Source organism: Colossoma macropomum, unplaced genomic scaffold (assembly GCF_904425465.1).
Source record: "Colossoma macropomum unplaced genomic scaffold, Colossoma_macropomum, whole genome shotgun sequence".
NCBI classification, from domain to species: Eukaryota; Metazoa; Chordata; class Actinopteri; order Characiformes; family Serrasalmidae; genus Colossoma; species Colossoma macropomum.
The window spans coordinates 10,858,635-10,885,631 of NW_023494806.1; the positions used below are offsets into that span (position 1 = coordinate 10,858,635).

Genomic DNA, 26,997 nt, shown 5'->3' on the forward strand with positions numbered 1-26,997 from the left:
CGTGCGCGCGGTTTGGCACAACAGTTAACGTTAGCAACCGACGCTGCGTTAGTCCTAGCTACGTAATTTCACTTTGGGCGCATAAAGCGGAGAATAACGCTGTGGTCTGTACCCCTGGTGACAGAAAGCGAATAAAAAAGGTTAGTAACTAGAAGGATGTTGATTGTGTACATGAATTTAGCTGATGTCTTGAGGCACTCCAGCCAAGTTAGCCTCCAAGGACTCCCTTACGCGCCTGTAGTGACCGTTAAGCAGAACAGTTCTCTGCTGCTACGTCTGTAACTTGTTTCATTTCTAGCTAGGTTAATATCCGACTTTTGTGCTCTTGCTTAATGAAATTAGGAAGGATGGTGTGCTTTGGTTATTCTAGCCATACTCAAGACCAAGCCTCCTCGTAGCCCAAACGTAGTTAAGTTTATAGGTTAAGACATGTTTGATGTCTAAATTGTGCTTCTTTAGTTTTGCCGCGGAGCTGTAAGGCTAATGTAATATAAATCTGCGTCATTGAAAAATGTATTTGGGTGTCATAGACGTCCGTTATCTTTAGCTACATTATCCTCACAGCATTCAGTGCAAAACTAACGAAGCTAACTCCAGACACCAAATATATCTTGTTTGATCAGCTGCATTTGGGTTAAGTGGGAAATTGTTTAAATTAGATTTTTCGGTGAATTATTCCCCTAACAGGCAATACATTAACTAAAACAGAAGCAGTTTCCCCAGACTGGTGTCCCTGCCTGCTTCTCCTTGTTTAACCACCAGTTTAATACACAATGACGCATGGATAACTTTTGAAAATGTGTTCCACACTCTCAAAAAAGATGGTTCTTTAAGGGTTTTTTAGTAAAGAAAATTGTTCTATACAGAACCATGAACACTCAAACAACCATTTTCATGATTAAAGGGTTTTTGCATCATGATGAAAATGATTCTATATAGCACCAAAAAGGGTTCTGGTGTTGTTACAATATGAGCTTGTAACAATCGAAGAACCTTTTTGGTGCTATATAGAACCATTTTCAAAAACATTTTATATAGAACCATACACAACACATTCTCCATCAATCTGAAGAACTTTTCACTGTGCAAAGAACCTTAATCATGAAAATGGTTCTTTGAGTGTCCATGGTTCTGTATAGAATCATTTCTTTACTAAATAATCCTTGAAGAACCATCTTTTTTTTAAGAGTGCAGATGTTCTAGTAAAAACAATAACAAATCCTGAGACCTTTCAGTTTGTTTTTGCTTCACAGATTCAGTCTAGTAGGCCTTATCAGCAGTGCTGATAAGCTCTTCTTTTCTGTTCTTTTCTCTTCTCTTCCCTAGAGCAACTTCTGCAAAAGGCAAGACTGATGTACAGCCCCACTGAATGTAATCTTCTTTGGTGGTAACTAAATAATAATAGCTAAGGATGGATGCAACAGTCAAACCTTTAAGGATTCCTCCTGAAATGTCTATCTATGCAGAGAAGCATGAAATATTTGACCTTATTCAGGTTAGTGGAATCCTGGCATCATGTATTCAATGAATTCATACTCTGAAATCAACCCATACACATTTTTCTTTTGCACAGACACTTGTGAGAAACCTCGTGGTAGACAAGCCTGTAGATCCTATTCAGTACCTGATTGAAATGCTGAAAAGAGAAAGCATAGAAGGTAAAAGCCCAGTTGGTTTGTTCAAAAATCAAATTTTGATTTTTGTTTCTCATAACGCCAAAGTTAGCTTTGTATTTGCCAGCTTCTTATCGGAATTTTCAGTTCCGCGTTAAATAGTGCTGCAGCTATATTCTGGCAGCTGTTACTGAATGTAACTGCGGCAGTATTTAAAGTGAAACAGAAAATTCAAATAAGAAGTTAACTGTGTATTCCTAAAGGCTTATTTACAGCAGCATTTTATTCACCTTCTGAATGTTACTTCTCAAAACTGCCACTAGATGGCACCCTCTCACCATTGCACTGCTGTTGGAGATTTTTAAGATGAAATTGCCATTCCATGAAGAACAGTGATCAGAACATTAATCAAATTGACTAACTTTGATTGAATTGATCTTATGAGTTAGGTTAGTTCTAATAAATTCCAAATTGTCAAATAGCGGATTATTGTCAATAGCAAAATCTCATTTCTAAAGAAGCTTCTATTTTTAGTGCCAAGGATTATGCTATTGGGACCACCAGCTTCGGGGAAAAGAACCATCGTACGTACTTTTTAATGTGATAAAATATTTCCATTTTCAGATATGCTCACTTTTAGCTGTGCAAATGTCGAGGAGATTAGCATTCATTTAAGATTTCATATTTGTACTTCATACATAAGTTTATTTGAAATCAAAGATAAAAAAGCTTTTCCTTATTTATATCTCGAAGAATACAGTTAGAGTTTCAGATTAGTGTATCACTGCTGTCAGAGCAAAACCTCATATCTCCAAAATGGTAAATTTACAGGAAAAGGAAAAAAACACACTTTACTTTTAATGTAATTCAATGGAACCAGAGTTTTTCCCATGTAAATTTGGGCCATTTCTTTGAGTGCCTTTTTACACCCAATGTAACAGGCAAGATGTACTTGGAAATTATGTCAACAACTGAAAAATGGAGATACAAGGTTTTACTCCAACAGCAGCAATATGTCCTCTCAGTTATTTATGCTGGCTGCACTTCTGCCATGAAATGGTCTCTGTCTATAATCCTCAGTTCTATTACTGCTTGTGGTTTTGCATTTTATATGCTGGTTAAAACTGATTTAATTTGTTTTACTACAGGCTAAAAAGTTGTGTGAGCACATTGGTGCAATCCACATAACTGCTAGTGATATCCTTAAAGATGACACTGACCTGACCAGAGCTGCACAAGAATACACAGAGAAGAATAAGGTGGGACTTCATCACTTGTTTCAGTCTGTTTATGCATGTGTACGTATGGAGCTTGCACACTTCAAAACATCTTAAGTAAACTAAACTGCAATTTAAAAATGACTTGGATATATTTAGATTTAGTCTTTGACCTTGTCTTGACTTTTTATTTAGACATACAGAAAAATAAAAAGTTTTTTTATTCCAAAACAATAGCTTTATCTGAGGTTTAACCAATTCTGCTGATTCTGTTTGAAGTCTCCTCATGCAAATGGTATGCAAAATAGTTAGCTAGTAGAACAGAAAAGTTGAATATAGGAGGAAAAAGAAAGGCATGCTTAGAAAAAGCTTTTCCCAGTGGCTTAATTATTCTAATTATCCTCCCACTTAAACTCAACGTGGCCTTCAATTTTAAAATGGAACGGTCCAAAAAGACACAATTATCATTTTGATGGAATCCATAATGGAATGAGTGATTAAAGGCCTGCAGTATATCAGTAATCTGGCGGTTAATTATGTATATGTGATCTGAGACATATTTGAACTCAGTGTTTTGACTTGATGATAATTGTTTTGTCTGCTTAGCTTATTTACACACAAAGATGTAGGCTGACACATTTGTGATAGGCCAGTGTTAGTGAACAGAGGGCTGACCACACAGGGTGTAGACCTCAACATCACTGAATGTGTTTGAGATCACTTGGATCGTGAGAAGCAGAAAATGCAACCAACTTCTCAGACTGAACTAAATTTTGGAGGTGTGGAAAAACATCCCTGCAGACATCTTCAAAAAGAATGGAAGCTGTAATAAAGGGTGGAGACACTAAATATGGAAAATGTTGATATTATATTTAATTTTTGAGTCTTCTTTGTACTTTTGTTAAATATATGTTTTCTGTTTTTTTCTGATGCTGAAAAATGAATAACTTTTAAATAAATGAAGGATGGTCTCTGACTTTTGCACAGTATCTGTTGTTGTATCTGCATCTGTTACTGTATCTGTATCTGTCAGTTTTTACATCTTACATGCTAATGCAAAGGACTGGTTAGACTTAAAATAGAATCTTTTTCTGTAGTGAGCCCTCACCTCTCAGTGAACCAAAGGCTAAAATTCTCTTCTTGCTTGAAAGACTGTTGTGTAAAATTAAGCTTAAGTTTTTTTTCCCTGCCTTTTTTCAACATATTTTAAACATGTAAACATTTAGAGGGTTACTTTAACTGTTCTTATTGCTGTTCTAATAGGAGATCCCACGAGAGCTTTGGATCAAGCTGATTCAGGAGCGTCTGTCAAAGGTTGACTGCGTGAGGCGGGTAAGCATTTACTTGATACAAGATGTCGCAGTTAATCTGGTGAATTTATTTGCTTATCTAATGTACAATTATGTACAAAATGTATGGAATATTAATAAAACTAGTTTCTGCTCAGTTTGTGATGAGGCAAACCTAGCCATAAGGTGTATGTAAAAGCACAAGGCAACTTTAATGGACACATGCACACGCACAGGTGTTAGGCACATCACACATCTTACTCATACGGGTTTTGTAAGCAACAACAAATGTCCAAATCATTTCTTTGGTACTCTGTGTGTATTTACGCAAGTGCACTATGATAAGCTAATTACCCACGTGTGTGTCTGTGTTCCCTGAGGAGCGGTAGCAGTGGTCTCAGGGGACCTCTAATGCGTGTGTGCGTGCGCGTGTGTGTTTTTTTAAGGGACCCTTTCATCACTGGGCCCTTTACCCGCCTCCGCTCACCTGATCTCCTCACTAACGCTACTAAAGAGTCCTCCATCCAGCTGTCCCCCAAAAACCTCACACTCTTTCATTCCTCGTTTCATCCCGCCATCACATCATGCAGTCCGTCTGCCTGTCATTCCGAAACGTCCCAGCACCCTCTCCTCCTGATCCCTCCGTTCTCTGAAGTGTCAGTTTCCCCTGTGCGAGCGCACAGCGAAATATGTAAATCATTAAAAACTGCAAACAACGTTTTCCTCTTATTCCTTTTTTAACTCTGCAAATGGCTTTACTTAGCCCTGAATCTCATTACTAAACTTTTTCCACTTGGCATCCTTTAACTTTCCCCTTTTAATCTCAGTAGTTTATGATTAGTATCTGCTTTTAATCTGGTAATGGATGTTTATCCCTGCAGGCAAACTGTCTGATGCTATTTATCAACTTATTTAATTATTTTCTGCCCTGTTCTGATCTGCATAAGCGCGGCGAAATGAGTGAGAAACGGAGGCGATTCTTCTCTGTAGATGAAGACACCTGACAAAGCATCTCAATCAGTGCTCTGTTTGGGCTGCAAATGTCTCTGTCACACCATGATGCTCCTTCATCTCCTGGTCTCATGCTTTCACACGTACTTTAATGGGCTAAAGAATGGAATGATTGACACACTGCACCACCACTGAAGTAGTGAGGCAGCTAAGCTTAATTGCTGTGCCTCTGTCGCCTATGTGAATGCGTGCTCGTGTTTGTACCTGTTTCCTTTTTTTTTCCAAATTAAGCAACACTGAATGTTAATCATGCCTAATCTAGGTCATCTAGTTCATCTCCGCCTGTCACTGCTTCTCAAACTGTCTTACTGTACGCGTCTTTCCTCTTCGCTCTCGCGAGGCTGCTGTTTGTAAAACTTTAGACTTGTAATCTAGGGGGAAATCAAGAGAGTAGAAAATGTAAGGAAGCACAGGTAATGAATAGAGAATTAAAGTGAAATATCAACTTAATGAATACCCTCGCAGTCCCAGAAAAAGAACCCCAAAAGTAAATTGGGGGAAAAAAAAAGAAAAGAGAGAAAGACTGAAAGATCATGTGGCAAGTGTTGCAGTCATCCAGATCCCTAATGAGACTTGCATATAAAGTTAGACTGTTAGAATTTGCATAATGCCTTTAATTCTATATTTAGGGAGATGGGGGAAATATGCAGGAAAGTTTGCAATTGAAATGTAATAGGATTTGGAAAGTTTTTTATTTTATTTTATTTTTTCCCCTGTAGTTGACACGCAAATAATGGTTTTCAAAGATGAGGTGTTTTTAGCACCATGCCATTCAGTGCCATTCAAAATGCTTTTCTGATTATAGTACATGAAACAGGTGAATTAATCTTTTGTGGATAGTAGTAATACCAACTTATGAGTTGTTTGTGATTGTTTGATTGTTTTAGATTTGGTCAAATGTCCATTACCATACCAGATTTTAATAGTCTTCTTCATCCTAAAAAGGGGACATTAGGAAATTCATTGGCGCAAAATGATCTTATTCATGGATACAAACATGGCATCATGAGCTATAATGTGCACTGTATCTTGTATCTCTAAAATTACATTATAAAATTTTATAGCTGGGGGCACAAAAGATGTGTTATATCTATCATGTTGCAAAATCTATGTTGCTCAATTGACACTGTATAAAATATAAAAAAAAATAAAAACAGGAAAAGCTTCGTCCAACATTCAGCTGTTTTCCAGTTAAATTAATACGTTGTGTAATATTAACTTTGTATGTAACTGCTCCTTAGACTTTTGATAAATTCAAATGAGTCTACTGCTATTTTGATCAAATACTGCAAATTAACCATATGGGGCCATCATATTCTCAATCCAGTACTGTGCAAAAGTTAGAGACCACCCTCATTTATTTTATTTCCAGTCAAACCGGACAGTAAGTGCAAGTTATTAATTTTAAGAGGATATTTCTGAGGAGATTAGATGTAGGATAATACACTTGCATAAGAAAGGGGAAAATAAATGAAAAAAACAGGAGTTTCCAAAACTGGAGTTTAAATAAATGATTAAAAAATACAGAGAGAATAAAACTCATGGTAGACCACCCAAACTGTCCCCATCAGATAAACAGTACTTAAAGCTTTCATCTTTGAGAGAGAGGAGAAAATCAAGCTCAACTTTTGTTTCAGATCTGAAAAAATCCACCAGCGTTTCTGTCCATCCTTTCACTGTGAGAAGACAAATCAATGCTATGATTCTGAATGGATGTGTATCTGTCAAGAAGCCCTTATTGAAAAAAGAAAATAGACAAAAAAGAGGCTGTTGGTGTTCTCAGAACAGTGGACTGGCCACCCTAGAGTCCACACTTTAACGTCATTGAATGTGTTTGAAATTACTTGGATCGTAAGAAGCAGAAAATGCAACCAATGTCTAAGACTGAACTTTGATGGGGTGAAAAAATATTCCCACAAATGTTTTTTAAAAACTTAAAGCAATTCTCCCGAAAAGAATGGAAGCTGTAATAAAAAGGGTGTAATTTTCTACTACGTATATGTTTTCTGCATGTTTTTAGTCCTGAGGCAGAAAAATCTACAAGTTGTACTTAATGGCTGTTTTGACTGAAAATTAAATAAATGAAGGGTGATCTCAGAGTTTTACACAGTATCATATCTCTGAACAAACCAAAAGTTATGAAATACTGCAAATCAGATGTGGGAAGCCTTTGCACAATGCAGCAGTCTATAATTGCATTTTCAAAAACTGATATTTTAAATAGCAAGAAGTGAGGTTTGACTCTTGACAATAGTGTAGTCCTTACACTTTAACGTTCACCAGTTTGAACAGCTAAATATTTATAAGACGTTATTCCACCACTCTGTTTATTTCTGCTTGAGACATTGCTGTCTTTATCTTTCTAAAATATACTATAATCTGTTAAATTGAAAAAAAAATGGATCTTAATATTTTTGCTGCATTTGTTCCTAAAACTCGCAGTTTGTCTTTTAAAAAAATCATATAAGAAAAGATCTTATGTCCTAACAATACAGTATCATCAGCATATTCATAGAAATACATTGAAAGGACACTCGTATACATTCACACACACTAAAATTTGTAAGTAACATGGATTTTTAGGAAAAATAAATAATAATACAGAGACAATGGCTATGTGTTTAGCAGAAGGATGGCTCAATTGGCTAATTGTACAGTCAGGGGGGGAAGTCATGGAGGCTTTGTGTGAGGACCCCAGCAGCGTGTTCAGGTGTATGTAAGTTAAGTCGGGTCGCGGCGGCAGTTCGCGTGCCTTGCCTGCTGTTGAGCTAGCGGGTGACATCTGCTGCATGTGTGTCCCTCCTGTGATACGCAGCCTCGCTGCAGATGTTCCAGTGTTAGGGTCTCTGTCAGAGCCTGGCGCCCCAATACCACGTCTCCTTTTGATGTGTGGATGAAAAGGAATGGAGCAAGCCGCTGCTGGGCTCTGGGGACGAGAGAGAGAGAGAGAGAGAAAGAAAATGAGAAAGTGAGAGAGTGTGTGTGTGTGTGTGTGTGTGTGTGAGAGAGGCAGTCTCATTACAATTTCGACCTGGCTTGGGACTCTCCTTCTGGCCTCAGCCATCCAGGTCTAGATCCTTGAAGAGCTGCTTCACTTTCTAACTCACCTGGTTTCGAAAATGTGACACACATGCTACATTGTGCTGTACTGTACAAAAGTCATAGAGCATTCTTTCATTTATTTATTTTCCAGTCAAAAGAGCTAGTATGTACAAGTTATTCATTTTTCTGCACCAGGAAAAAAGCAGAAAACATATATTAACAGAAAATTATACAGAAGCCTCAACAACTAAATATAATATCAAAAGCTTCAGTATTTAGTGTGTCCACCTTTTGCCTTTTGAGAGAATGGTATCTTTCTTGTAAACACATCCACAGGTCAGTCCTAGAAGTCGTTTTGTCTAATTCCTTTTCTCTTTAAGGGCTTCTTGACAGCTACTCATCCATTCAGACTCATATTGCTGAGTTGTCTTCTCACAGTGAACAGATGGGCAGAAACACCGTTTTTCAGATGTGAAGCAAGAGTGGAGCTTGATTTTTCTCCTCTCTCTTAAAGATGAAAGCTTTAAGTACTGTTTATATGATGGTGACAGTTTTGGTGGTCTACCAGGTCTTGCATGGTTGTTAGGAGTTCTTTTCTATATAACTTTTAATATATATTTTTTTAAATTCCAGTTTTATTTATTTTCCTTGACTCTCACCTTTATTATACAGGTTGATTTATCTTAGATGTAATCTTTTCAGAAATAACAAGAAAAAAATTTTTAAGAAAAATTTGTACTTGACTCGAAATTAAATAAACACAGGGTGGCCTCTGACAAAACAATGTAAAGTATCATAAATTTTCACGTTTAAAATGAAAGATTCCTAAAGGGTTCTTAGCTTGGATGTAAGGCTCTTGAAAAAAATGTTATAGAACCTTTACATTGTGTGAAGGTTGTTTCAGCATGCATCTCATTTATGTAAGTGGTTATTTATAGAGGATCTGTAGGGTACCAAAAGTTGTTCTTCTGTTGTATCATATCCTTAAAGGGCCCATATTATGGAAAACGTAATTTTCTGTACTTTTTCAAATAAAAAAAAGTTTTATGTAATATGCAAACACTGTTACAGTTTCAAAATATTTAATTCACTTCACAGTCCGTTCAGTCCTTATGTGCAGGGATGGATCATAGTTTTATGAGGCCCCTGGACACACGTGCCTTTGGATCCAAACAACAAAGGTACACTGCTAAACATCTCTGCACATAGGAACAATAGAAAAGTTCCAAAATTACTTGGAATAAAATCTTGCTACATTTTTCTCCTTTCCTATGAAGTTACCATTTTTGACATATGAGTTTTTCTTATGATAGCTATGATACATGCCGTGCCTGTGGATGTTCTTTCTCAATATACAGCTAAACTTAGCTTCAGCGTAGCCTTCTGAAACAGTTACTGACTCAATAAGAAAACTTCTCTGGTATTTTTTAAGGATCTAATCATCCAGGGTCCTCCCAGCTGACCTCTTTGTCCAGGATGGAGGGTTTGTGCTCGGGTGTCTTTGGCCTCTTTTCCGTCAAGAACTGTTTAATGCCAGGCTTCGGAGTCAGTGTTCAGCGCGAGTTAGCGAGCCCAGCCCATGGGCCTAACCGCCACAGAGGCAATCAAATGCTTAATGGGAAAGTAAGTGGGAGGAAACTCGCGCACTGAGATCAGGTGAAGCAAAGGATAGGTTCGCTGTTAAAGATCAAAGCGGGAAAAAACAAAGGCTGATTTCAAACAGGCACAGGCATCTCGGCAGCAAAAACCCACAGCTCCTCTGATAATACTTAGATCTATAAATGTTTGTTGCATATATTTATTTATTTTAAGATTATTCGCCACGGTAATAAGTTGGCCCCTAACAAGCACTTGAGGGAGATGGTTTCTTTGAGGCTTCTTTATTTTACCGCACCATTGCGCAGCAAGCCTTGGGATTTAGGAGACTATTAGAGAGAGATTTTTTTTTATGGATTTGTAGCTAATGAATGATATGCATGCGATTTTTCCCTTTCTTCTTATGTTCTTTTTATGGCCATGTAAGAAGCGGAGGAGAGGAGCTGGAGAATTAGGCACATTTTCAAGGTTTTATGGATTTAACCCTCCTTTTGCCTCACTGCATGAAACCTCATATAGGCCACTTTTACCCTGCATTTATAGATGAATTTATGCATTCATTAGTTTTAGCTCTCATGGTCTCATACAGGGACACTGTTTGTATGAATTATACATTGGGTGCCCATTAGCTGCTTGAAACAACTATTTATCACTGAAAGATTACTTTTTGCTCAATCAAACAGACAAAAGAAGAACTGATGAAGTACAGCAGTTGACCAGGGGAAAGCAGCTGAATGCCTATTTTATGATTTCTAGGCCTTAGATGGTTTTTATCAATTGGCTTGCGCTGTATGTCTGTTTACGATCTTGAGAGTGAAATGACAGATTGCAGTATTGCAGCCTGTATTGTATTTACAGGGCTGGGTACTAGAAGCCATCCCCAAAACCCGAGAAGAGGCTCTGTGTCTTCAGGAGGCCGGCATTGCCCCAGAGCATGTTGGTCAGTGCTACACTTAAACTGAACAACTAAGAAGCCTGATAGCAATGTTCATTCTAGAAATTTAATTAGTTATCGCCAGAGAATGAAGCTGTCCTCTTTAAACTTAACATTTTAATGCTTATAAGTTATTACTTTATTTTTGCTAGACTGTTTAAGTATGTAACTATGTAATTACATCTTAATGACATAGTGACAATTTGCATCAATTTACATTAGTTAGCCTATTATTCAGTGACCACTATGAGTTATTAATTACTTACTGGGAAAGTAATATATAAGCTATGATAGTGAGGAATTAAGGTCTAGATCCACTGATGGGGCCTTAGAGAACTACATTTTTATGTATACTGCTCTATCTGTTTTGTCTCAGTGATACTGCAGGCACCTGATGCCGTCTTGATTGAAAGGAGTCTGGGCAAGAGGATAGACCCTGTCACAGGAGGTAATATCTGGATGATCACCACAGTTTTTCAGTGCAGAGAGCTGGGCTGAGAAACACACAACTAACCCACAGCCTTGATTTAAAATGCATTTCATGAACTGTAGACCTCAGCCATACAGAACCTGTTTGCTGAATCCCAACTATGGCAGCAGGTCCACTGGGTATAACAAAGCCGTGTTATAATGAACAAAAGCTCTTGCTCCCCACAGATTTGTTAAAGGGTGGATGCACTCTATCCATATAATTGCCATCTTCTCTTTTTCAGAATCAAAGTTTGACTGCTGTCTTAAGGTGCATTCACAGTTCTAATCAGTTTTGTCTCAGACTGTAAGATTTTATGCTGTACTTTGCATGTAGTTAGGGTGACAAGATGTCCCAAAATTCCCAGAATAGTGCCATATTTCAGTACGTATTCTGACTTATTCTCAAAAATTGTTTATCTGTTCCCTTTCTTTCACTATTTTCTTTGCTGGAGCAGTGGAGAGAATATTCATTCTGCACACTGATGCACATAATACCTTTTCTGCATTTCTGCGTAATTAAATCTTCGAGATGTAAAGAAAAGTCATTTAGATTGGTTTGATATGAAATAAAATGGTGCATCATGAAGAAACTTGCCAACTCTGATTTCGTTACAGTGGTGGTGATAGGAACCAGCAATTGTACTGTGTACTATGTAAATATATATTTTTATCTGTTTTATTTACTAGACCAAACAAACAGCAAAACTGCATGTGTCTTCTTTTTCTATTGCCACTGTCGGAATAAAACTTTTTTTTTTTACACAATCTACAAGCACCTGTTGTCATTTATACTGTGTCAATGTTTAATCACAATCAGATGTACAGAAATGGTCAAAAAGGGCTTAAAATGAAATCTTTTTAACCTTACATTAACAGTTAAGAGTTTTTTTTTTGTTTTTTTTTTCCTTTCTGTTTTTTTTAGGTACTATTTTGTTTTACAATGAACTGCATGTACCAGACTCTGTATTCAGAACCATTTTGTGTAGTAACTTTCTCTGATCTTGCAGACATCTGGTTTTTATCATCACCACTTTGAAGGAAGTCACCTTAAACCACTCTAAATTATTTTGTTTACATCGCTACATTTTTGTTACAAATTAATCATGCAGAAATTTAGAGAAATTGATAGAAGTCTTCATTAAGCAATGTAATGAATGGTAACAAAATATCTAAAGGATGATTATGGTTTTTGGAGGACTTTCAGAAAGAGTTTACATTTCTATGAAATGATCTCTCCGGTCCTGGCTGATCTGAAGGACGTTGTTAAAAGCTTTCCATTTCTATTTCTATGTCAGTGCAGTAGCCTGCTATTGTGGTCAGTACTTAACCATGTCTGATAAGAATGGGTCTGTACACCATCTCCCTAGTGTTGGACAAAAAATTATGTGGTCTAGTAAATGTTGATATACATAACCGCCAACATTCTCCTGACCATTCTGTTTTAGATTGGACCATAGAATATCTGGTCACCCTACTTATTATACTTACATTGCATATCTGAAATCTGCATCATCATCAACGTTCTAACTCCTTGTTTCCTTTATTGTGACTTCAGATGTGTATCATGTTACATTCATGTGGCCTGAGAGTGCAGAGGTGGCTCAGCGCCTTGAGAGGCCACAGGGCCTGATTTCGGAGGATGTAATATCCCGTCAGCTGCAGGCATACCACAGGGAAGCCCATGCTGTACAGCACACCTACCAGAGCTGCCTGAAGATCATTGATGCTGACCAACCCCATGTTGACGTGTTTGCGCAAGGTGAGCTGATTCACTACTGAAATTAAAAACAGCAAAAATGTGCATACTGTAGGTACAACAACACTAGTGCCTCTTGTTCTTCCTTGTACAATTGTACCACCAATGAGTTAGCTTAACTGGCTATTTAGATTAGATTTATTATAAATAAAAGATTGGGTTAGATGTATTCCTCTACATTTAACTGGGTTGGGGCAGGGAGAATGCTGCTTGCCTTATATTTGACTTCGAAGAACAAGTGTGCTTCTGCAAGCTGAAGACAAAAAGGCTGATTTTTACACTGGCGTGCTACTCTCCATCTTGGTTGTTTGATGCAAAGCACTTCATTGTAGTGGCTTATATCTCAGTCAGTCGCTCAGTCAGTCACTGACGTTTAGCAGGCTAAAAATTCTCCATGAGGGGGCGCCAATAGCTGTGACATAGCTTGTGATACTACGAAGGAGCAGAGGTTGCTTTTTTACCACTTTTGATAGTATCACATGTAAAATATGTTGATGGTTTAGGAAAAAAGGCATAGCATGAATACAGCCTAACTTTTCTCCTTACTGTTTGTTAGCATGTCCAGCTGGTCTCATTTGCCTTATTACAATAACAAACAAGGTACATCGACTGACAGAGAGCTTCTGTTATATGCAGACCTTTCTGTTAATGAGTAAAAAGTAATGCAGTAAAGTTAGCACTGTGTAAATGAGATCAAGATCACTGCTCCCCACTTGCTTTTGTTCAGTAACCACATTTAAAGTCTTCCACGTTTCACTAGCATACACTTTTACAACTCCCCATTCTCAGCGTACAGTACTTCCCCATTGTGCTGACCCAGTCTCTGGTCGCAGGTCAGCAGTACAGCCGCTCTGAGAGGCAGTGATTGGCCGAGCTGTCAGGCCAGCGGCTGGTTGGGGGACTTTGCCTCAGGCTGTGCTGCAGGCACCTGCCGTCCCGCGAGGACCCGCGGAACGATGTGCAGTCTTCACCAGAGCCATTAAAGCCAGCCCAGTACAACCTGTCTCAATATTACACCGCTCAACTTGACAAAATAATTCTGTCACTTTCTCCCTCCTTTTGTTGTGGGATAAGGAGAGCAGTGTCTGCTGAATATTTTAAATCTCCTTTGCATACATCATTTGACTGTAAAGTGTGGCTGGGTTTTTTGGAAGGGGGGTATGAAATAAGTGCTGCAGTTTCTGTCTGAATATGATTGCATGTTTGTTATTGTTCTATATAGTCAGTAAGGCTGCATCATATGGATCAATACTAGTGTTGCAATGATAGTAATATATGTCATTGAGATATGGCCTGCAATATTTTAAAACACATTGGAGACTCAATGTGCGATAATTAATAATGCTAATTTTTTTGACCTTAGAAATTTGCTTTTGTTGTGCCTTGATTAATCAGAACATCCACAGAAATACTTATTTGAACTGCAATGGGTTGCAGTGTTCATAGCACAGAAAAAAAAATATTGTTTTTGAGTTGAGAGCTTATTTGCAATGATTAATAAAAAATATATTATGCAGACCAGATGGTCTGAATTGGAACCCTGCTATTTCCTCCCTAAATCCTCAGAGTTGCATTTTTTTAGAATTTAGAAGGGATGCACTGATCTGGGTCAATGCCAATATCTGATTTTTTTTTGTTTTATTTTCATGTTGTATGGGCGTCAGAACAAGCATCCCAGAAAATGGACTTACATCTACCTGGATTAGCATTACGAATAATTATGCAACAGTTAGTTCCAACGACACAGTCTGATTGTTTGAGAAGCGTTTTTTTTCACAATAACTATCATTCTGCTGAGCACCAGTTGCTCGTTAACAGCTTGCTTTACACTTGCAGCTACAGTGCTCAGAATAACTTTGAATACAACTTACATCTTGTTTATTTATAACTTGCCATGATAAATGTATTATTTTTATAAATCTATCAGTTTATTCCTACCATCAGAAAAGTTACAACAACCAGCAAACCAAACCGAACTAACTGAAAACTTAAGTAAGGCAGGTAAAAGTACTGAAACATAAGCGGGACAAACAGTAGTGTCTTTGTCCTTGTTGTTACAGGTTGTAACATTTGAAATCTCTACTTTGAACATGCATGAATTGGGATCAGTGTCCCAACATTTGTTTTGAAATAAAATGGGGGATGGGTGTTAATGAAAGTTTTGTAGGTTGCTCTTGTTCAGTTAGACACAACGTTTTATTGATATGTCATAATATAGCTGAAATTATGTACTTTTGAATATGTTAAAGCACAATATCCACAATTCATTAACAAATTAAATAATTCTAAAAAACTAATTATGATAGAGTCCCGAAACTAGTTTAGTCAGATTCTGAAGAAGCTACATTGAATTGTAAGTGAGGTTTCTGGTCAGCTGATGAACGGCAGAACAAATAAACAAACTGGAATTGGTCTGAAACAAACAAAATACCATCCAACAAACAAGATGGGTTGCAAAATGCTTTCAAGTCTGGCTGGAACATTCAGATTAATCTGGCAAATACTGTAAAAGCTGAGCTAGACCTGATATTGTGACAGTTTTATGTGTCTATTCACAAAGCGTGAAGATACTTCTTTTCATGATAGAAGGAACTGCCAATATTAAAGCACATTTGTTACAATGTTCGGGGCTTCTTTACTTCACTTTTTTCTTTATTTTGTAGAGCTGTTGTATAAAAGCTGATGCCAGTATGAATCTGCAATCATCTGTACATCCCTAAAACTTAGTATCTCTTTACCTTAGAGATCTTAGAATAAAGAGCAGCACATTTATGAGAGAGCACCTACTTTAATGGCAGGTTTTCCAGAAAATGGTCTTAATTCATATTCATATTCATAGCCAACCATATACAGTGCAATGTGTGCTCATATTGCTGTTTCAGCCAGCATTAGCATATTAGTATTGCATTCAGATTGTCATGTAGAGTAGAGCAACGCTTCCACCCTTCTGTTAATGGTATAAAGATTCTAGCTTGATTTTTAAAATGCAAGGTTTGGACCACTGTGCTCTGCTCCCTCTATCTTTATTTAATCACACTCAGTTTGCTTGATTAAGTTAAACGGAGGAAATAAAACAAATATTTGGAGTCTTTCTCTGCTATAAAACATTCATGACTCCAGACTGAGCCGTAAACTGCAATAAAGCTGTCATCTTAAATATTGATTTTGGCTAATTTAGCATGCAGTTTGATTGCGACATTGCTAGCCTCCCCCTGCCGTCGCCTTTTAGCGCATTAACATGTTTTGCATATGAACCATTTATCACTGCTGTTGTCTTGCAATTAAAGCAGCACAAAGCGTTGGATGAGGGAGACTCATTAGTCACAATTAGGCCGTTGTTAATTAGCACACATTAGGCAAACAGCATTGTGAGTGAGGCCCAGCTGCTAACAGATGTTAGCCACGTGGCAGTATCACATGGCAGGTGAAAGGAAATATGGAATGATTTATTAATGATTTATTAATCAAGCTGCCTTATATGTGGATTATATTCAATCACTGTTAGCATTTGGTCTTTAAAAGGGAGACTCTCACTGCACCCACATAAGTGCTGTATTATCTATCTGCATTAAACATTTAACCAAGATCTCTGTGTTCTTTTTGCAGTATGAAACACTGAAGCCCAGTTTTAGGAATACAGTATGCTGGCTAAGGCTACAGGAGGACAAGTTCTAACAAAAGTAGTTTTGGTTTGCTCACTCTAGTGAGATTTCTTTAAACTTTCTAAACTTCTCTAACCTTAGAACTGATGTTATAAAAGCAGTACAGTGTGCATATAAAGACATCCTCAAAATTTGTATGCATATCATTTTTATTTCCACCTTTATAGATAACATTAGTAATCAGTGATGAGATAGTTGGCACTTTTAGGCACGCCATCTCTCACTTCTCTTTACTTTTTCATTTTTCTTAGCATTGACCCACTAGGCATGGATTTACATTGATTTGTGATTTTATCCGCTTGTCTAGCATCTTTCTTATTTCGCTAAATGAAAGGGATGTATCAATGTAACATATCAATAAAGATCAAATGAATGTTGCAGCATATTGTATCATGTTATATCATACAATGCTGAATGCTCTAGGTGGTTCCTGGTCCTGGAGGACCCCTTGCCCTGCACATTTTAGTGTTTTCCCTGCTTCTAACACAAAAGATCCCAATCAGTTTGCTTATTAACAAGCCCTTCCTGAGTTGAAGTGGGTGTGTTTTGGCAAGAGAACACAGAAATGTGCAGGGCAAGGGGTCCTCTAGGACCAGGGTCAGGAGCCACTGCTCTAACAAACTGGAAATTAAAACATTAGCATATTCATATAAGCTGTATTTTTAACTAGTCTTTGTTTTTGCTGCATCAAAAAATGTATCAAATCAGGACGCCACTGTTTCATATTGAGTCAGATTTTGTGAATCATTACACCCCTACTAATAAATTTGGCCAACGTTTTGGCTTTGTACTTTCATTTGCACTGTAATAGCAGAGGTTAACTTTTGTTAAAACTTTTGTTGTTGCTTGTTTGACCAACTATGCACATTTACCAACTTAAAACTCAAATTCGCAGACATCAGTTTGCTGTATGGGGAGTTGGGAAGTTTTGTTATGGGTGGTCTAAATTAGCTGCATCTAGCTGTATAAAAAGCTGCTTGTTTTTTCTACATATTGAAGTTGGATTAGATCAGTAGCTCTTCATTTATCAGCCCTAGTACATTAAAAAAAACATAAAACTGGCTCTAGTATGTGTTAAGAAAACAAATCATGTTTATATAAATCAATATTAATTGAATTGACCCATTTTTAAAATGTACTTGAAGCATTACAGTTCAAAGACTGTAATTATCCTCAGCATTAAATCAGCCAAAGTCAAAGGAGTCAAATAAGAGAGAATTAACCCCTTTAAAATCTCTGGCTTTTTACATACTAAGGCTTCAATGCAAATGGATTGAGCTATTGTGTTTTTACAAGTCTCATGAGTTTTCTACCTTATCACGACAAGCATACCCAAATAAATTAAGTCTGTTGTACTTAACTGGTTTGAGCTAGAGCAACCTTTTTGATGATTTCTTGTATTCAAAGATTTAAAAAAAAAGAAACATGTATTGTGGTTGGGCAAGTCAACTTTTCAGGATGTTTATGAAAATAATGGATGTTGTGTTCTTCAGGTGAAAGATAAAAAGGACCTTCCAGATTATTACCTGCGAAAAAGTTCACAAGCAAGGGTCATGGTATCTTGCACATCTTTGAAGGCACCATTATTGCTAAACACATTTGGAGTAACATATACTGAATTCTAGATGACATCTGTTTCTGGCATGTGGGTTATGTGTGACTTTAAAATAATCTAGCTTTAGCTCCTGCCCAAAAGCTATGCTGATTCTTTAGTCTCCAGGGCTCTGAGCATGTGCTCGGTAATCTGTCCTCAGTAAGTACTCTAATTACATGTGTAATGTGTGACCTGTATCATTAGGATGGTGGCACTGATATATTAACTACAATTAAGTTAAACGGCATTAACAGTTGATTATTGATTAGTTGCATTTGTTACGTGGCACAGTTGTTCATCATTTACCGGAAATACATTAGCTTTCCCAGAGCACAACTACCATATGCACATCAGGGAATATGCATCCCTCAACACATAGCCATGTCTACAGAGATATGTAAGCATAGACTGTATAAATCCTAACATTAATTCTTTTGCTGTCTGTGTCCTGCAGTGTTGACGTACGTTCTATCCAGGCACCGCTCTGCCGCACCTCACACTCCCAGAGTCATCCTGCTCGGACCGCCAGGATCTGGGAAAAGCCTGCAGGCCAGGCTTATTGCCCAGAAATACAACATTGTCAGCAGTGAGTTGGTGCACTAGGTTGTGCCTGTTGAAATCTAGCTATATTTGGCTAGTAAGGTTTCATTTGTTGTTTGTGCATGCAGAAAATAAAAAATGTACACACTTTTCCAGTTTCTTTGTTTAAGTTTTACTTTTTTTCCCCGATTTTCCTCACAATTCCTTCTGCTGGCATGTTGACTTTCATTACCTGTCCTTTCTTGCTGCCCTGGGCTGCAAGCTCAAGACCTATCCTTTCTTGTTCTGTCTTGAGACTTGCCTTAAAGGTCACACTGAACATTGTGCATTCTGTTTATTTAAAATTTAAAACTTTACTTTCTCTGTTTCTCCATTGCTCTCTCTTCCTCGCTGTCTGTTTCTCTCTTGCTGTTTTTCTGTTCTTCTTTTCTCTTGCTCTCTCTCTCTCTCTCTCTCTCTCTCTCTCTCTCTCTCTCTCTCTCTCTCTCTCTCTCTCTCTCTCTCTCTCTGTAGTTTGTTGTGGCGAGCTTCTGAAGGCAGTGGCAGCGGATGAGAGCAGTATGGGAGAGCTCATTAAACCCTTCCTGGAGTCAGGACGGCGAGGTAAACTTCCTCACCTCCTCACACTCGCACGCTGTCAAACAGGTCACGCACTGAGGAGAGCTGAAGCCTCGGTGTATGTGGCTTATTTAGAGTCCCCTGCCTCTGTTAGAAATTTCTGCTTTTGGCCAAATAATTAGACCACCCACGCCATGCGCATGTGGCCAATGAATACATTATGGTGTTTGCATATCTATATTTGTTGGTATGGTAAAAATAAGTGTACCTCATGTCATATTTCTCTGTTGTTATCACAGTACAGCTATCAGACAGGTGAGTGGTGAAGTACTACCGTTGTTATTACTTGTTCCTTACCTGCCATAGCTCAAGACTATAGAAAGAAAGCATTTTGATAACTGTTCACCCCTTGTTTATTGGTCGGCTGATCCCACGACTGATTATTTAGTACCTACTATGAGTTATCCTCTAAATACTATGAAACTAATATATAAAGTATGTAGTTAGAGACTTCTCACATACAGTCCCTTAGGGTTTTAGGGGTTAGGATTAATGGATATACTGTATATATAATGTATAAATTTACCTCAGAACTGAGTAAAAACAAATCTGTTCACTCTGAGCAGACCCAAATTTTTAACTTTTCTGTTCTTGCATTCCAACCACATTTTTTACATCAGTTGTGCATAGCCTCATACAATTAATCAGTAAATTTGGAAAGCTGTTAGATCCAGCACTTGTGTTTGTATCGAAGGACAAACACTATGGAATTTTCCTGTTTGTGAATCAGTTTCTCCAAAATATTGCTCTCAGATGGCCCATAACCATTTAGATATGGCTGTTATTTCAGCATACAGTTGTATGCAAACGTTTGGGCACCCTCAAGTCAAATTACATGTTTTTGCTGATTTTCTACATGTGTTTTCTACATATCTGCACATTTGAATGCACAGATACTGTTTATTTGCTGATACGTAATTTGCAGAAATGTTCTGTACTCAATTTTGTTCCCCGTAGAGGATGTATTAATTTACAACAAAACATGTAATCTGACTTTGGTGTTCAGACTTTTGCATATGACCATACAGCTTTAGGCAAATGTCAGAGATTGCTTTCATTTATTTAATTTCCAGTCAAAATGGCCATAAAGTACCAGTTTTTCATTTTTCAAGAGATACTTCCCAGAAAAGGAATATAATACAATTTGTGTAAGGAAGGAGAAAGTCAAAGGAAAATAAGTGGAAAAACTAGAGTAAAAAAACATTAAAACAAACAGAAAATAGGACTCCTAACAACTTTGCATGACCTGGTAGACTACCAAAACTGTCACCATCAGATAAATTTAAAATTTCAGGCCCATCCATTTACTATGAGAGGAAGACAACTTAACACAGTTTGCCTGAAAGGATGTGTAGCTGACAAGATATCCTTTACTGAAAAAAGGAAATAGACATAAGAAAATTTGCAAATCAAACAAAGAAGCTGCTGGTGTTCTCAGAACAATTGACTGGGCCACCCTAGAGTCCAGACTCAACATCACTCAATGTATTTGGGATTACTTGGATTGTGTGGAGCAGCTTCTAAGACTGAACCTTGGAGGTGTGGAAAAATATCCCTGCAGATTCCTTTTTAAAGGGCTGAAGTTTCCTAGAAGGAATGGAAGCTGTAATAGAGACAAAGTGTAAACACACTAAATACTGAAAAACATAACAACTGTTATGTTTAGTTATTGAGGCTTCAGTGTAATTTACTGTTGGATGGTATTTTTAGTTTGTATTCTTCAAACCAGTTTAAAGCCTTATTGTATGTATAGTGGGTCATATTCTAACTGCACTTACAAAAAATATTGCACATCAGTCCTCCGCTTAGTCATTCAGGTCCATATGCTTTTGCATATTTTTGTCAGTTGTTACACGTCCCTTGTCCGCAGCTCTCTACAAAGCCCTCAGCGTCCTCTCCTTGTGAAACCCCGGGGGGAAAATAATTCAATAAGGCGAGGTGTAAAACTGCCACGGCATCCCGTCTAAGTCAGGCCCTGTTAGCTTATCCAAACAGGCCCACCCCTCGCACTGCATCACAAGCTGCCAGGCCTGCCAATCACTGCCACTGATTGTCTAAACTTGCCTTGAGCAAAATGTGATTAATTTAATAAACATCCCCCGAGAATCGATGGACTACAAAGTGTATGTGTGTAAGTGTGTGTGTTTAATGAGACTGACACTCGAACGCAGCATCACAGAGGTGGGATCTCTCTGTGCTGAAGCTGCTTTAAGTTTACTCTGTCCTCAGTGTGGCCACGGAGACTGTGCAGAACACTGACAGCTGAACTTCCTACAGTTAGCTCTTCTCCAACTGTGCATGAACTGCCACAGAGATGAGCACTACCTTTGGCTTTGAGAAACACAATGGTGCCTCACATTTAATGAGCTTAGCTTGACTGTTTTGACAGATTATATCGAGGCTCTCGCACATTACACTCTTAAAAATAAAGGTTTCTAAGCGGTTTGTGGCTTGGACTTACAGTTGTAGGAAAAACCTTTATTAATAAAGAACCTTTGTGTTATGTGGTGGTTCTGCCTGCACATCGAATCATCTATTGAAAGGTTCTTTGGAGAACCAAAAGTGGTCACGAAGAAGCCTTTGTGGCACCATTGTTTTTAAATTGCCCTTATTATGGAAAACTGAATTTTCCTCGCTTTTTTGACAAAAAATGTAAATATTGTAATAAAGTATTGTAATAAAGTCTCCAAATGTTGCCAGTCCATACAGTTCATATGGAATCTAAACTGCCAAAACAGCTTCTTTTGAGTAAATTTTTTCACAAAAAGCAACTACTTTACACAAACCCACCTACTGCTTTTTGAATGCGACACAATGCAGAGCGGAGGTCATTTGACTACGTCAGTCTTAAAGGCACAGTAACAAAATCAGACTGTTTAATTCTAAATGATAAAGAGAGATTGGGAAATGGTCACGTAAGAATGAATTATGACAATTTTTAATTTTAATGAATTCATTTCACATCCTATTTACATACATGGATCCTATATGTAAATAGGATGTGAGTTTTTTTTATGAAACGAAAGGTGGTTTTTCAGTGGAATCGCTCCAAAGAACCCTTTATGGCACCTTTATTGTTAAACAACTGTTAAACATATCCAGTCCATACAGTCCATATAAAATCTAAGCTGCAAAAACTGCCTTTTTTTAAATTAATTGTTTTTGAGATCACAAAAGGAACTCCACCTATTCAGCCTGCACTAGTTTGGCCCCACTTGTTGTGTTGAAGAGATAAGGAGTGTTTCAGGCCATTGAAGAAGGCATAATACAGGGCAGCCAATCAGAATAGAGGTAATTTACATATGTCAGTCTCAAAGGTGCAGTAACACCTGTCTTATTCTAAGGGATAAAGAGGCTGGAAAAAAATCTGGTAAAAATGAAATAGTAAATCTAGGCAAGTGTCATATGCGGACCTCGAAAAAAATACAATATAGGCCTTTTAAAAGTGTAGTTGATCAATGCTGCAGTTAGTTGTGAAGAAATATGAGCTATCAGTTAAGTCTGATAGAGAGTAGAGATATGGAGCGCGGATGGGTGGATCAAAAAGAGCTTGAGAATTCAGGCTGAATCCCCATTGATCACTCTCTAGTGTATTCTCATGCTGCTAGTGTGATGCATATGGCTAACAGCTTGATTTGAGAGGAGCTACACTTCTCCCTCTGACCTGCATCAAAGGTTCGTTTTATCTCTCTATCTCGGCGCAGTGGTAAAGATGAAAGCCATTATGGTTTTGAGCTCTGTTATCCTTTATAGTATAGCTGAACTCCATAGGGCTGCTATGAGCCACCCATATTTATCGTTCTTCCTCACATACACAGTCTGAAGAAGTGGGGGGGCCTGATGCCTGATTGTTAGACCCCGATGGTGCATGTTGACTCTCCTAAACTGCTGTGGTGGTTGTCGGTACCAGATGTATTCATGAATTCCATGAATTCATGTTTGCATGTTTGTTGGGGGAAAAGAAAAGAATGCATAAGGAATGCAATGTAAATGTTGTGTTAGCTGGCACTCCCCTGCCTTGTTGAACTGTGCTGTTTTGTCCTAGGGGAGAGCTTTTGGGTTGTGTGCGAAGCCTGTGACTTCTCTCTCTTTCTGTCTCCTTCGCCAACCCCCCCCCCAACCCCCTTACGTTGTGACAGTGAAGGTTTCAGGCAGAGAAGCTTGCCTAAATAATTTAGGAGTTGATTAATGGGCTCGCTGGGGTATAATTAGGCGATGGAGAGACGGTGGCTAGTGGAACCAATACAGTGCTTTGGGGATTTAGGGAGCGGGATTATTAAGGAAATGAAAAAAAAACAGTCTTACGAGAAGAGAAGGAGGAGAAGGAAGAGAGGAGAGCAGCCCTCTCCAGGCTGCCTGCCGTTTGAAGCAGAGCCGGGGAGAGAGAGGCAAGAGGCTGCGAGCGTTTGATGTGGAAATTGGACAGTTTGAAACCGTCGACTTTAATTTTTCAGCATCCGCGGGGACCCCCCTGGGTGCGAGCTCACTTTCCTTAAAGAATGGCGTTCTATTTTTCCCCCTCACCCCCATTATTTGTTTGTCCTCGTCGCCTTCAGCTTTTCCTTCAGTTTTTTTCCATGTGCCGCCCTCGTCTTGTGAGCATTTTTTTCACATGTTAAGAAGTGTCTTCATCCCAGCTTTATATCAGTATCATCCCCTTAAACAATTCACTTATGTTGCCTGTCAGGCAGCTGTTGACTTCAGAGAGAAACCAGTGGAGTAGCTTCAAAAGACACAATGTACATACATGAATTTAAATGACAATATTCTGGCTAATTATTTACTGAATAAAATCCCATCAATATGCACACAAAAGGCATGTCCTCGATAATATTGGCTGATGATGAGATCAGTAATTCTTTGCACGCTGTATTCATCTTGTTTTGTTTCTCTTCAGACCATCCTCCTGTCTTATTTGTTCTTTTAATGGTGCACCCTCACATGTTCACAATACTCAAGATTTGTGACATGCCCCACACCTACACTGTCTGTTGAAAAGGATGATGCACTTGGTACATTGTTATCTCATCAGATGAAATTAACCTCCATTTTTTTCGTTCACAATGAGTTACAAAACCCAGATCAGTTTTTTCTCCGTCTTAATGTTTCTTGATTGTAAAGAGGTGATTGCTTTTTTCCACTTTTTCATCTGGTTAGGTGTCTTATTTTGTTTGTTTGTTACTTGTCAGGGAAGTAAACAAATACAAACTCTCATCAGTTTTCTTAGATCTTTAACCTTCTGCCCTGATGCAGTTCACTGAGAAATAGTGTAGATATAGAACTTCCAATCAAACAAAGTAGGTACGTGTGTATACAATCCTTGTGTGTTTACAGTATATGGAACAAATACTATATGGAACAAGGACACAGTGAGATGACAGCTTTGTGTTTGAACCTACTGAGACAGCGCATTCTCCTTTTAGATTATGCCTTCACTCTTTGTTTTGTACTTTTCATGTAATCATGAAAATGACTAGGAGAAGATAAATAAGAGATAATGAGATGACATCTTCTTCTCCCTTTAATGGTGTCTTAATGTTTCTGTTAAATTTCCTCAGTTCCAGACTCCATGGTGCTGCAGATCCTGACTGAGCGGCTGAGCAGGTTGGACTGTGTCACACGAGGCTGGGTCCTGCACAGCTTCCCACAAGATGTGGAGCAGGCCGAGGCGCTGCAGGAGTCAAACTTCAGCCCTAGCAGGTGCTCACTGTATATAGAGCTATACAATCAGCCAAGGTTTGAGTTTGGGAGACTGACTTAGTCGGGACGATATTTATATATGTATTTTATTTAGAATATGTATTTATTAAGTTCAATTATCTACTCTGCTGTCTGTTTGTTTTTTGTTATTCTTACAATGACCACCCTCCATGAACACACAGCAGGGTCAAAGACTTTCATTTTGATACAATAAAAAAACAATAGCAAAACTATTACCATGCATGACAACAATATTGTTTTCTATACTTTTTTATTTATACAATTTATGTTGGATTTTTAAATGTGGGCAATGTTAATTAATAATTCTCAATACTTTCTGACTTTAGGCAGTCACAGGCCTACTTGCATGGTCTATAATGTCCGCTCAGTGATATTAAATCATAATGTATTTTTGCTGGACAGGTGCCTCTTGTAGCAACAGATATGTAATGGTAATGCTGTCAGAAGTATTGCTTTCTTACCCATAGCTGAACAGGCTTGAGCTATAAACATTGTAATATGTTGGAAAAGCAGTGTTGCAGAACACTCCCAGATTGTACATTAGTTTCTCGCTTCTGGCTGTCTAGTGACAGTGGGTCTGATGGGCTTGATGTTGTTTGAGTGGGAGCCTACTCAGACTGTAATGAGTTTGGAAGATGAGCTGATCAACTTTCTGCTTATTTGCTACTAAAGCTCTTTTTATTTTATTGTGTAGTCTAACAGAAGAGATTCTTTTTTGTGAAATTTTCAGAAGCTACCCTAGAGCTAAAGCAGCTGATATGTAAGCACCTTGCAATGATAAAGTTAACTTAGAAAATCAGATACAAACACTTACTAACAACGGTGGTCACACTGATTTATTTCTAATGTATACAGAGGACTGGGCAAAAGTCACATTACCACTCAAAATGACCATTAAGTGTAAGTTATTCATTTTTATCAGAAAAAAGTAGAAAACCTTTTATATATTTTACAGAAAACTACACAAAAGCCCAAAACACTAAGCATAATATCAAATCTCTCAGTATTAAACTTGTCTGTTCTTGCCACTTTAACTTCATTCTTCTAATCTTAAAACCAACGAGTTACACCAGTGTCCTCCCAGCATAAGCTGTTCCCAGGGGAGTCACTGACATTATGTTGCCTTCAAAAAGACACTAACATTCATACTAACAGTTTCCAAACTGTGGGTTCGAAAATTATTAAACGATATAGATGAAGTGGGACTCCTGACAACCATGCCTGGAAGTGGTAGACCACCAAAACTGTCACCATTAGATAAACACTACCTAAAGCTTTCATCTTTGAGAGAGAGGAGAAAATCAAGCTCCACTCTTGCTTCACATCTGAGAAGCAAGTGTTTCTGTCCTTACACTGTGAGAAGATGCTCAATGCTGTGGGTCTGAAAGGATGTGTATCTGTCAAGAAGCTTTTACTGAGAATTGAACAAAAATGCACTAGTTCACTGAAACTGGTCAAGGTTTTATGGACTGATGATTATCCGTTTGTATGTGAAATTACTTGGATCGTGATAAGCCTACAAGGTAATCAACTTGTAAGACAAAAGTTTGTTTTTTATTTAGTTATTGAGGCTTCTGTGTAATCATCTGTTAGATATATGCTTTCTGCTTTTTTCCTTAAGGCTGAAAAATAAAAAAATATACCTAATAGCCATTCTGACTGGAAACTAAAGAAATGCAAGAGTAGTCTCTGATTTCTGCACAGTATTGTATTTGTCGAAGCAGATACCAATATGCACACATTAATAAAATGTAGAAGTTAGAAGTCCTCTAATAGCATTAGAGAAAAAATTCATATGTCCAATGCCAGTATGTAACAAGATTTAGAAAACCTTCTCTTTTTATTTAACATTTTGACTCTAAACGATAAAATGTCATAGATAAAGTACAACAGCAACAGTTATATGACAGATAACCCAAAGGAAACATTTGAA

The 26,997-nt window shown here is 37.9% G+C and overlaps 1 protein-coding gene across 1 annotated transcript in view; it reads left to right on the top strand.

Annotated features, from left to right (window-relative positions):
* Positions 1–13: 13 nt before the first annotated feature.
* ak8 (adenylate kinase 8) overlaps positions 14–26,997 on the top strand; it is a 36,627-nt gene continuing 9,643 nt past the window's right edge. Inside the window, exons 1-12 of the mRNA XM_036598199.1 lie at positions 14–140; positions 1,327–1,495; positions 1,574–1,658; positions 2,148–2,197; positions 2,762–2,872; positions 4,094–4,162; positions 10,627–10,708; positions 11,079–11,150; positions 12,729–12,932; positions 18,640–18,771; positions 19,239–19,328; positions 24,902–25,043. Coding sequence (XP_036454092.1) covers positions 1,412–1,495; positions 1,574–1,658; positions 2,148–2,197; positions 2,762–2,872; positions 4,094–4,162; positions 10,627–10,708; positions 11,079–11,150; positions 12,729–12,932; positions 18,640–18,771; positions 19,239–19,328; positions 24,902–25,043 — 1,121 coding nt within the window. The 5' untranslated portion in view covers positions 14–140; positions 1,327–1,411. The remainder of the gene's footprint in view (positions 141–1,326; positions 1,496–1,573; positions 1,659–2,147; positions 2,198–2,761; positions 2,873–4,093; positions 4,163–10,626; positions 10,709–11,078; positions 11,151–12,728; positions 12,933–18,639; positions 18,772–19,238; positions 19,329–24,901; positions 25,044–26,997) is intronic.